Below are 12049 nucleotides of genomic sequence, written 5' to 3'. Positions count from 1 at the left end.
GATGATGTTTTCTTGTTGCAACTGAAGGGCTACTTGCAACATGACATGGTAGAGGATTGTGTGAGCTCAGCATCCATGTCCTGCCATGTGCTAGGTGATGACTCAGTTTGCTTTGATGTCATGCCATTTGACCTCCAATTGTCTGTAATGTGTCATTGACACACCCCTGGCTGTTACTTTCTCCTCTGCTCTGAGGCAGATCTCCCTTTATTATAAAGTGGTCCTACGGAAAGTCCAGACGTGTTTCAGGTAACTTTTTCCTCAAGATTATCATTGAAATTAAACACAAAATTAAGAAAATATTCACTGGGAACTCATGAACCTCCATGAATATCTGTGTCCAAGGTCACAGATACATTGAAAATATAGATTCGATGAAGCTTACTGCGACAGTTTAACAACCTGGCTGTTAAACTCAAAACAAAACTAAACCTCTGCCAGTCCCAAGGTCAAACACAAAACAAAAGCAGTGAAGGTTACCCCCTTCCCAATGACCCAGCCCTCTCTGTGGGAAAGCGATCACTCCTTGCACTGCCCTCTTGAAGAGGTTTTGCTTGTCCTTCTATCAGGCTTTCCTTTCTTCCCTTGTGATGAATGGTGTTTGGGTTTGTTTCCTGCTCTAGCCTTGACTTTCACTGAGGACAAGAGACCATGTCTTAGATGTATCATATCCCTATCCCCTCCACCAATCTGCTGGAAAAACAAGGGTGTTTGAGATGTTTTACATGGTACAGTAGGAGGTTCATATTTTATGCTTTAGACCAATGTTTCTCAAACTTGTGTGCAGTATGGATCCCTGTGATTTCCATTTTGAGGAAGAGTCCCCTGGATGGTAAGGTCAATTTTTGGTGTAAAAGGCCTCAGTTCATTCTCTTTAAAACAGCAGGGTGTGAGGAAGGGTGGATGGAAGAGAGGAGATGAAGCCGAGAAAGTTGCTCAGAGCGATCCTCCCCCAATGCTGATGACAGGCCTTTGAAGGATGCTTATTTCCTGCACATCTGTTGCTGCAGCCTCCAGTCAAAGGGAATCTAGGAGCAGGTTCACTGTGCTTCTCCTGAATATCAGAGACTCATCTACTTCATTAATTGTCAAAGTTTAAAACAGAAGACCTTTGGGAAGACGTTTAGGAAAAACAGTATGGGCACAGGGAAAGAATCCAGATTTTTCAGCCAAAATGTATGAATCCTGGCCCTTGCCCCCCCCCCCCCCCCCCACTTAGCAGTGTTGTGACTGTGGACCAGGCCCATCACCTCCCTTAGCCTCAGTTTCCTTATCTGCAATATGACAGAATAACACCTGCTCTCAGGGCGGTCGTCAGGCTGAGAGATGAGGAATGTAAAGCAGGGAGGACACAGGAGATAAACAACAAAGGGCACTATCTAGTTCAAAGCTATCATTTCTGGCTAAAGAAACTGCGATTCAGGGAAACGAGCCAACTTCTCCCAGGCACACATTATACCAGGGGGTGGGAACTGGACAATGGCAAAAGTGACTCCTACCGTCACCAGGCAATTTTTATCGAGCATTAAGTGCCGCGTGCCATACTAAATACCTCACAGTATCACTCCATGACCGCCCGAGGAGGTGAGCATTTTCATTTTCTCCATTCTGGAGATGTGGAAATTGGCACTTAGAGCTCAAATAACTCGCTCAGGAGGATCCCCAAGGGCTGGAGCTGAGATACAAACTCGGCCAGGCTGAAGCGACATTTCCTCAATATTTGACAACTAGTGCTCTCCCCTTGACCCTACTGTTCCACCAGATCTGACCAAGCCTTACAGGGCAATGGCAGGGCCAGGAGCCTTCAATGTGCACCAGGAGGCTTATCATCTACCATCCCACATCTGAGGCAGGCATGCTGTCCTGTGCTGGGCCCCCTGCTCTCACTGACAGAACCTGGATCTGCGTCCTGGTGCAACTTTGCAGGACTGAGCCCGGAGGGACAAAGATGACTTCACTTCTGGGAGGCCTTGCATGTGGTCAGCAGTCCATCCCAGGGGCCCTCGAACACCCGTTAGCTGATAATACTGCCCAATCTCTGTCAGACTAAATGGACTTCAACCTCAGTCACTGAGGACAAAAAGTTCCATCCCTGGCTGATGAACGGTCCTCTCTGATTCACACGGAGCCAGAAAGTGAGTAAGTCAGGGGTCTCATATTACTGGGTCCCGGAGTAAGAAAATATGGAATGAGTGTGTCACAAACATTAATTAACCAAATCTCTATTTGTCCCTCTCGAAGGATGAAATTCATATGCACCATGGGCCTTCACTTTCCCTCTTCCCTCATAGCAAAAAAAGAGAAAAATCCCTTAAAAAAATCTTCAGTGAAGGAATTATCTACGATTTGTACATTTAATAATCATAATAGCAATGCCCTCTGAGTATAGAGATTTTCCCTGCACCATAGACACTGTGGCTTTTTAAAAAGGGTTCCAGAACGACTCTTTGAGAGGTAGAGGGTGTTTTCTGAGGAAGTGAGATGGCATATCATTCAAGGTTGACATTTGGAGTCCCAGGCCTTTATGCCCACATTTGGGGCAGTGGGAGTACGCCACTGGGAGGTAAGCATGTGTAGATGCTGGACCAGAGGCTTGAGAAGTCCCCTGGTCCTTCCCTCCCTGTCTTTACGGCACCCACATCATCTCGCTGCCCAACCACATGGAGAGGCTGATGTTAATGCCATTTCTGTTAAAAATAAGAAGACCTTTCTGTGAGACTCTTTTAGCAAAAGCCATTTGATTTGAGAAAATTGAGTAACTGACAGGTGGGGAGGATGGGAAATGTCTCGCCAGGAAATCATGCAGTGGGAAGCTCACATCTTTAGTTGCCAAAGTCTTTCTTATTTGAGCAAAGCCCAGAGCAACTTTAAAAAAGGATGTTAGGTGTAAATACAGATAGAGATTCAGAAAATCCAAACTCTCATGAAATTTGTTTACTTTTCAGGGGAGGAGATGGTATGAAGAATGGACTAAATAATAGGTTCGTGCCTTTGTTAGTGTATTGCTTTACTGACTGATAGAGGATTCTCCCCCACCTATTTTTTCTATTGAGGAAGTCTCTCTATTAATTACTGGCTCCCAGTGATGGAGAGAGAGAGGAGTGTTACCAAAACCATCTAGAGAATCTTTCAAAATATACATATTCATTTTCCTCTTCACCTGACCATTTATCCTGATCTGGACCCATTGGGAGCATATTGTCCCAGCTCTATCTGGGGCATGGGATTTAGGAAAGCCTCCCAAAGGGTTCTGAAATGTAGTCCCCATGCTGTCATCTTAAGACCCAGTGAATGGGAGCATGGCAGAGCTGATGAGTGCAAGAAACAGAAAGTTTCCTTTGACCCACACAGAAAATAGTGAATTATATTAGCCTACCTTTCACAGTTAGGTCCAGCATAGTTTTCTTTACAAATACACCGAACGGCTCCATTTTTTCTATAGCAGGATTCTGCAAAACTAGAATTATAAGAGAATATTAGAAGTCAATTCTACACATCACTGAAAAGATTGTCTTAACTTTTGATTCAGTCATCTCTACCTTGGTCTCAGTCAAGTTCTAATGGGTGTCATCATTTGCTTTACTTAAATCAAATCTTCTTCCTTTCAGGAAAGTTTAGACTAGCAGGCCCAGACAGAAAATGCCAAAATGCTCATCCACTGGTGAGACCATTTCCCAGATCCACTTACTTATTTTGCCATAGAGGCACTTAATTATTTTTATTTGAAGCAGTGGGAATTTCTAGAATATTTAATGCAAGTCTAAAACACATACTTCAAAGCCAGAAATAAAATAATCAAGTTATTTTATATGTTACCTGTGATTTTGATGAAATGAGAATTTCTTTATTCTCACCATTTTCTGTATATACATTTGAAAGTCGCTCCCTTTTTTTCTGCACTAGATCTCTTCCACTCTTCAAGGTCATGAACCACCTCTAAACTGTACTCTATAATCCCCACTGAACCCAGTTTCTTTGTTGGTACCTTAAAGGTTGGGAATAAAGGGTGCAGGGACTGACTCTTTTGATCAAAGTCACAAAACAAGTACACAAGCAATAAATAGGACCCATAGGAAAAGGATTCTTGTCCATAGAAACCCTTCTCTTGATTACTGTGGTTTTTGTTGTTGTTTGGTTGGTTGGATTTTTTTAGATAATGAAAATATGCACACAGGACAGAAAAGCAATAAAAATATTGTTCAACTATTAAGGCAGAGGAAATGGAATATAAATCTTCACATGTTTGGAAAATTCTACATTGACACATAAATCCATCTATATGGGGGGGTGTGAAAAATTTTAAAGACTTACAAATTAATTGGCTTAGGTATTGTGCCATCAATGGAGTCTGACCTGCTGCTCTCTCACTCCTGCATGTATTAGCAATTTTACCCTGATGGTCTTTGGAGGGAAGCAAATGGATGTGTTTGCTTTGTTTGAAGACATTTATAAAATCAGTCAGAAAACAATATATACTTTGCCGTGAAAGGCAATAGCCACAATTTATTTTTTCTATCAGTTTGGCTAAAAACATTTCAGCAAAATTACACTTCTTTAGCCTTTATTCTTCATTTTGCTTGTTCTTATTGTTTAGCCCACTTCAAAAAAACACTGTCAGTAAAGAGTCCAGAATGTGGACAAACCCTCACCCATGTTTCTTTGAAGATGTTTCTCCCAGCAGCCTGCCCACAGCTTGAAGGACTGAAGCATCTGCCTGTGTCTGGAGTCGTCTGCCTTTAGCTAATGTCCTGCTGCTTCAAACAGATGACATTTTCCTTAATTGGAGTGATTACCGTAGCTACTAGTAGATGGGGAGAATGTCTGGCCAACTCCAAAATAAATAAATGAACTCTGTGCAAATTGTTCCTGGGAATAGCTGTGTGACCACTGGTCTCAGTGGAGGGGGACTCAGAGGCAATGCCAACCATTGAGATTCCTTTTTTGTTTTTTTATCAGCATTAATTGTTTATATTTTGCTTAGGGTAAAGTCTGTTTTTGGCTAGGGAAATGAAAACATGGAATCTTTCTCAGCCCACATTAACAACCATGGAACCCTCTCCAAGTGGAAGGGAGCCTTTTGTTCTTGGAAACCTTTATGGAACCTAAAGAAAAATAGACTCAACACTGTTTGCTTGCTTACCTCCCTCAAGCATAATTTTGTTGCTTTCTGACGTGGCTATTGTAACTGGAAATCCAAATCCTGGTCTGGAGGCTCAACTAAAGGATCTCTCAAAGCATAATTTGGATTCCATATTAGGTGACTTTGTGAGCTCAAATAAAAGTCCTGGCACTTTAATTTTTATAGAAAGTAACAATATGAATTTTTAAAAAGCTGAAAGAGGCAATGGGTATTTGATTTTTGATAAGATATTTGAAAATAGTTAACTAAGTCAGTAATAAAGCCATATCAAAGGCTAGAACCTTATAAGATCCAGGCAAATTTGACCTGTTCTGTGACCACAGATTACACCTGCCCCCATACCCCCATCCCAACCTCCCTATTGGTAGCCAGTTTCTTTCCCCAAGGGACTAAGGAAGTAGGACTGTTGCCACCTCAGAGAAAGCAGGTCTCTCCTAGTTCCTCCACACTCCCACATAATGTTCTTTACTTATATGTGGGGGTATTTTTCTTTTGTGTCAATTTTCAGCAGGCTTTTCAACTTTAAATGTGTACTGTTAGAGACCTCAGTTTCCGTATCTGTGAATATGTACCTAACTGCAGAGCACATTCCCTGAGACCTTCAACTGTCCTTTGAACCCAGATCTGCTCACACACCCAAAGAGCATGAGTGGGAATGGTGATCCAATAGAAACTGTTTCCTCCTTCAAGGGAAGCTCATCACCCAATTGGCAATTTCTCCCTTATTTATCTATTTGAAAGATCCTTCAGAAGAGCTTCTTGATCAACTGAAATACTGGATAACCTAGCTGAAAAGGTGAAACAGTCATTTGCTTTAGGAGCTTCAAAATGCTGCTGTATTTTGACCTATTTTAATGAAGGCAGGGCATTTTGATTGTTTTGTTCATTGCTGTGACTGGCGACTAGTAGTATATGACTGGCACGTAATAAGTGCTTGATAAATATTTGTTGATTGCATGTAGACAAAACTTCTCAGTCTATAGGAATTAGGTTCCAAAATTTCTTATCTCAAGACAGTAAAGTTAAAATTTAGGTAAGAAAGTCTTGTCATATTGATGTGGAAATGCTGGGGTTTGGAGTGAACGGTCAAGAAAGAATTCTTGAGACGTCTTTGGTGCAAATAGGTAGTTTTATTAAAGCACGGGGACAGGACCTGTGGGCAGAAAGAGCGGCACTGGGGTTGTGATGGTTGACTGATTATATACTTTCAAGTTGGGAGGGGGTTAGGGACAGCACAAGCCTCCAAGGAATTTTGGAAACAAGGTTTCCAGGACCCTGAGGGGGCTAGCTATTGTTAGGAAAAGGTCATTTATTACTGTTTAGTAAACCCTCAGTCATGAGACCCTTCGGATGTATATCAGTGGGCCATCTGCTTGGAGGATGATTGCCAAGATGTATCTTGGGGGTAGAGATTAAGGAAGTTTTGAAAGTAATTTCTGTATGTTTAAAGCAGATTTACAGGATCCTGAGGGGTCAGGATAATGTTAAGCTAAGACTGAATTTTGTTTGCCTTTAGGAACGTGTCAACATCAAGGCAGCTGAGCTCTCAGAGGAAGGTCACTCTGGTTTCAAGGACTTGTCAGTGGGCTGTAAGTAGTATGGAAATTTAATTTTTTCTTTTGCCTTTGTTTCCCACATCAACATGAATGGGGCAAAAAGTGCAAAAGCCAGACAATACAATTTAGAGGATTGCCTTTCTAATTCATCTTTAGTTTCAAAAGAAACTGCAGCTCAGAGCTTATAAACCTGCTTTGAGCAAATGATGCTACATAGCATCTTCGTTTATATCGGAGAATGAGGGGCACCTCTTATTGGCAAGTTGGCGGTAGGTATATTTAACAAAATAACTATAGCGTGGCCAGAGAGCGGTATGCTGAACATCTCATCAGATATGGTCAGAACTAATGTTTGAGAGTAGAATATTAATGAACGATTAAAGAATATACCTAGATGAGACAAAGGGAGCTCATAAATCAGGACACACCTGGGTGAATATAACAAAATTTAATGTTTGAGGTTTCTACTCTCCCTCTCAATACCATCCATTTTGCACACATTGTTGATACCATGGGACATGAAAAATCCAAAGTAAGGACTGAAGCGGTTTAGTGGTTTCTAAAGAAAAATGGGGGCTGTAAAACATTTGACTTCTTCACTGACAGACTCATCAGAGGATTTGAACAAATCACAAGCTTTTAGGTGAAATGTTAGTTGATATTGGTGTTCAATTAAGAAAAAAATAGGGGGAGAACTGGTTGTCATCTTTGTTCTCTTTATAAGAAAGTGTGTGTGTGTGTGTGTGTGTGTGTGTGTGTTTGTGTGACATTCAGGCCTTTTAAAAGTTAGCTATCAACTAAATATTACATCCAAACACTTAGAACATTGCCTGACACAGAGTAAGCAAAATACTAGTGTTAGAAAAAATACAAAGCATGTGTTCAGTAAAGCCAGTAACCAGCATACACTTTTCTGTCTGTAAGGCACCAACTCAAATGCTCCACACACATATCCTAGTCCAACCCTATGAGGCAGATCCTTACAACAACTCAGGGAAAAAACCCCCAAGATCCGGAGTAGATAAAGGAATAAATAAATTAGCCAAGATCTGAACCTAGTCTCCTTGACCCCAAATCCCATGGAAAGTGAGACATGGAGAGAAAGTATCTTGCCTGAGATCACATAGCTATTTTGTGCCAAACCACGGATATGAACCTAGGTCCATTACTCTTTCTACTTGTGGTATAAGAAAAAATACATATTTGGTTTTTGTCCTGGTTCCTGGCACAGAGCTCCTAAAGCTCTTGGAATTTCCTGAGTGATAAGACTGTCTTTTGTTATTCAGAATGAGCCCCTTTCAGGCAGATTTGAGTTTATGTTAATGAGGTGACTCTTGATGGGCCCTTAAGTAGCTTCAGGATGGGGGCTGATCTGTCAGAGGTGGAAACTACTTGGTTCCAGGGTTGGAACTTTGAACCCCATCCCCTTCCTCAGGGAGGAAAGAGGGGATAGAGATTGAGTTCCAATCACCAATGATTTAATCAATCATGACTATGTAATGAAACCTACATAAAGTTCTTAAACAACAAAGGATGTTTGTGGAGCTTTAGGGTTGGTGAACAACCCAGAAATGCATAGAAACTCTACTCCCTCCCATCTCCCCCTCCACACCCTGCCCTATACATCTCTTTAATTTGGCTTGAGTTATATCCTTTAAAATAAAACTATAATTGTAAGTATAGCACTTTCCTGAGTTCTGTGAGTCATTGTAGATAATTACTGAACCTAAGGCAACCCCTGAATTTATAGTTAGCTGAGCAGATATGCGAGTAGCCTAGGGATCCCATTTGTGGCTGGTTTCTGAAGTGGGACTTAATGTATGGGCTAACTAACTCTGGGTAGTTAGTTAATGTCAGAAATGAAGTGATTGTAGGACACTCACTTAGCTTCAGAGAATCAGAGAAATGGTTGATATTTGGAAAACCAATGACCACTACACCATTTTAATTCTATGTTCTGTCATTTTTAAGATAATAAAATGGCCAGTCATGACTTGACTATTGGATTTATACATATTATGCGCCTGAAAAGAATTCCACTCTTTCCATTAGGATATATATCTATTCTCAAACTCAGGTCAAAACATAGCCAGAAGCGAAAGTTAGTTTTCTTAGAAATCTTTTATGAGCTGATGGGCCTAAAGCATGAATTCTGTTTATCTTTGTTGTAATTCTGATTGAACAGTTTGCCACCACATGTAGGAAATCCTCTACTCTGTGAGAGTAAGAGGAAACACTGCTACGAAAAATACTGGATTATGAGTCTGTTTGCATTACCAGTTGTGATCTCCCTAGGTCAAGGGATAGCCAAGAAACTAACCTTGCTTATAAAATCCTTGGAGACTCCACTGGGCTTATGATGCTACCCAATATTTTGGGAACACAGTCATCACCCATACCACTTATGTTGTTATGCTTATGTTTCCCTGACAGTGTATTTAGGCTAAAGAAACTTTCCTATATCTTTTCCCATCTCATCTCAATATGAGGTACTCAGTCTTTCCACTAATGTGGGAAAACCTGAGAACTCTGGATGGAGTAAAAAATGAAAAATACATAATTAAGGGGATAAGCAGCAGAAGAGAACCTCTTCTCTCAGAACTTACTTGGCCATGTGGGGTAGGGGACAGGGACACGGCTGGCAAAACCGGGGTGGTCCTCTGATGGAATCTCCGATATAACCATCTAGACATTTCTCACAGTGCTCTCCTGTCGTGTTCCTCTGGCAGTGCTGTGAGGTGAAAGATAGGAAAATTGAAAAAGACACAAAAGAAATGCTGTACACCACATATCTGGGAACCAAACAGTACTCGAAGGAAAGGGGATGTCAGGCTGATGGAATTGATTGTGTGGTCAGAACTGGTCAGCACAAAAGAGCCATGGTGGCCCCAGTCAATCCTAGAAAGTGTGGACAATGGTGGACGGCTTCATCCTGAACTTCCGGGTGTGCACTAGCAGCCTGAGGAGTTTGGAGTTTGCATAGGGGACTCCCTATGAATAGGGAGATAATTCATCATCAGGCTGATTTTTCTGCTTAGAATGCTTGGTCATCTTTCAAGATCTCTAGTAGGCCTCAAAACCCCTAGGAATTCCTTCTGATGTCCCCTCCCTGATCCTTCACCCCATTCCACTACCCACTTGGTACTATTATCATCGGCTCCCAACCTCAGCAGCCCTTCTGCTACATTATGCCTCTTAGTACTGTACTGCCACCAACTCAAATAGAGTAGGTACTCAGTAGAACAGAGTCAACTCAGCAGTGACACGTTCATGGATTAATTTCTGCCTAGTACTCTAAAGAGGAAGTGATGCTAGTCTGATAGTTTTCTCCAACAGGACTGAACTGGATTGCACAAGGCAATGCCATTAGCACTGTAATATTTTCATCTTTACGTTCACCAGAGTGTATAAAAGTTGAATAGGACTTTCAGTGAAAAGTTATGCCATTAGAATTAGAATGTCATCCAAGAGGCAGCCTCCTGTTTGATCCATTCCCTTCATAACATCTATGCACAAGAGCTTCAACAGACACAACTGTTTTCAAACAGTGCTCTGTGGAAGAACCTAAGGAAAGGCAAGATGGAGCAGTAGTAATGTGAAGTCTGAGCTCTTGATTTTTGTCTTTGTGTTCTATGGTGAAGTTCAAAATAGAATAACAAAACAGAATAAAGGCTCCAAACATTTTACATGGGTTAACTAATTTAATTCTTATAATAATTCTAAGGTAAGTTACTATTTTTTACCCCATTTTACATATGAAGAGATGGAGGCACAGAGAGGTTAAATAAATTGCCCAATAAATTGTCACACAGATGGAAGGAGGCAAAAGTGAGATTCAGACTCAGGCAATCTGGCTCCAGCAACGAGGCTGTTAATTCCCATATTATACCACTTTTCCAATGTGTTAGACAAAAGGCTCCTTTCCCCAAAGAGTCATAAAATGACTACATTAGAAGGTGTCATACTATTTTACCAACAGTTTGGACTTCAAATCAAAAGGGCAGTGTTCTAATGTGGGCAACAGGCTATCATGGTTGAACACTCTTTGGGCATTTGGTCAGCCATTAGGTATGGACAATCTTTGGCCCCTGATTAGAATTATGTTAACAGAACAGAATTTAGAGGCCAGTTCAGAGTGCCTGACAGATCAATGAGAAACTGAAAAATAAAGTATGATGTACAGACGACAGGTTGTTAACAAATATGTCCTCCAGTTCTTAACACTGTATCTAGAACTAAGTCAATCTTCAAAAAATATTTGTGGGGCAGAAAAGGAAAGAAAAAGTGGGAAAGGGTGAATTAATGTCTGGAGCATATAGAGGAAGGTAACATGGACGCCAATCAGCTCAAAATCAGTGGCAATCTCACATTCCAGAGAAAACTAACAAGCCTTGCCCAATTACCAGGACTCTAAGCCATAAGCAACCTGGTATGGCTGCTCATAGGCTGAGGTCAAATTTGTCTGAGTCCTCGTTGGACAGACGAAGCCCATCTGTGCAGAAGAAAATAGGCTTGTTGGAAGATGTTAGGTCATTCTTCCTGCCTGAAATGCCTATTAAGCTGCAAAAAGGAGCTGCCTCCTTATGGCTTGTTGGGTGCTTTGGACTCCTTGTCAGGGCTCTAATTCTGCCATGGCAACCACAGGGAAAAATTACTCTCCAGGGCAAAACCACCAGATCTCCTGGACCTCTAAATGCTCAGGGTGGGAACGATGACTTTCCTCATCTGCCTCCCTTTCAAGGGTTTGTTAGGGAATTCCCTAAAAGGCACTGATGTACATTCTGGAAGATTGGCAGAGATAGTTAGCACTGGAGGCAGGGACAAAGGGCCCTACTGCTTCTATTTTCTAGCCGGTGGACTGTGAACAAGTCACTGGACTTTTTGGGTCTCTATTCCCTATCTGAGAAATGAGAATCCAGTTGAGATGGCCTGTAAATTTTCTTCTAGCTCTGAAAACTTTTACTCTGGGATTGCAAACATGCCTTCACCTTCAATGTTCTGCCATTTAAAAAACTAAAAAGAGAAATGACAATGATAAATAAGTGTGTCATTGAGGGTGGGGGGAGAATTTATTTTTTAATAAAACTGACCCCACTTAAAAACAAAAAAGCATTCTGAATCTTTGGCCAGTTAAGAAAGCTACATGGAGACAGTGATGGCAGATAAGTGGATAGGTGTGAGGAATGGCATTTGGGCATCAGCTGTGGTTCTTCACATGAGAAATGCTGTCTGGATAACTTGGCCACAGAACAGTTTAATGGAGGAAGAAAGCCTAAGAGGATCAAATTGGCCTTCATGTGGTTTGTCACATGATTACGCAAGACTATAGTCTACCTAGATCTGTGATTCCTAT

General features: G+C 41.4%; 1 protein-coding gene across 1 annotated transcript in view; it reads right to left on the bottom strand.

Annotated features, from left to right (window-relative positions):
* LOC116634720 (laminin subunit alpha-4) overlaps positions 1-12049 on the bottom strand; it is a 154135-nt gene that overhangs the window by 100208 nt on the left and 41878 nt on the right. Inside the window, exons 3-4 of the mRNA XM_032408263.1 lie at positions 9303-9427; positions 3377-3457 (exon numbers count right to left, since the gene is read on the bottom strand). Coding sequence (XP_032264154.1) covers positions 3377-3457; positions 9303-9427 — 206 coding nt within the window. The remainder of the gene's footprint in view (positions 1-3376; positions 3458-9302; positions 9428-12049) is intronic.

This window comes from Phoca vitulina, unplaced genomic scaffold (assembly GCF_004348235.1).
Source record: "Phoca vitulina isolate PV1807 unplaced genomic scaffold, GSC_HSeal_1.0 scaffold9, whole genome shotgun sequence".
Taxonomy (NCBI): Eukaryota; Metazoa; Chordata; class Mammalia; order Carnivora; family Phocidae; genus Phoca; species Phoca vitulina.
This window is presented reverse-complemented; position numbering and strand designations above follow the sequence as displayed.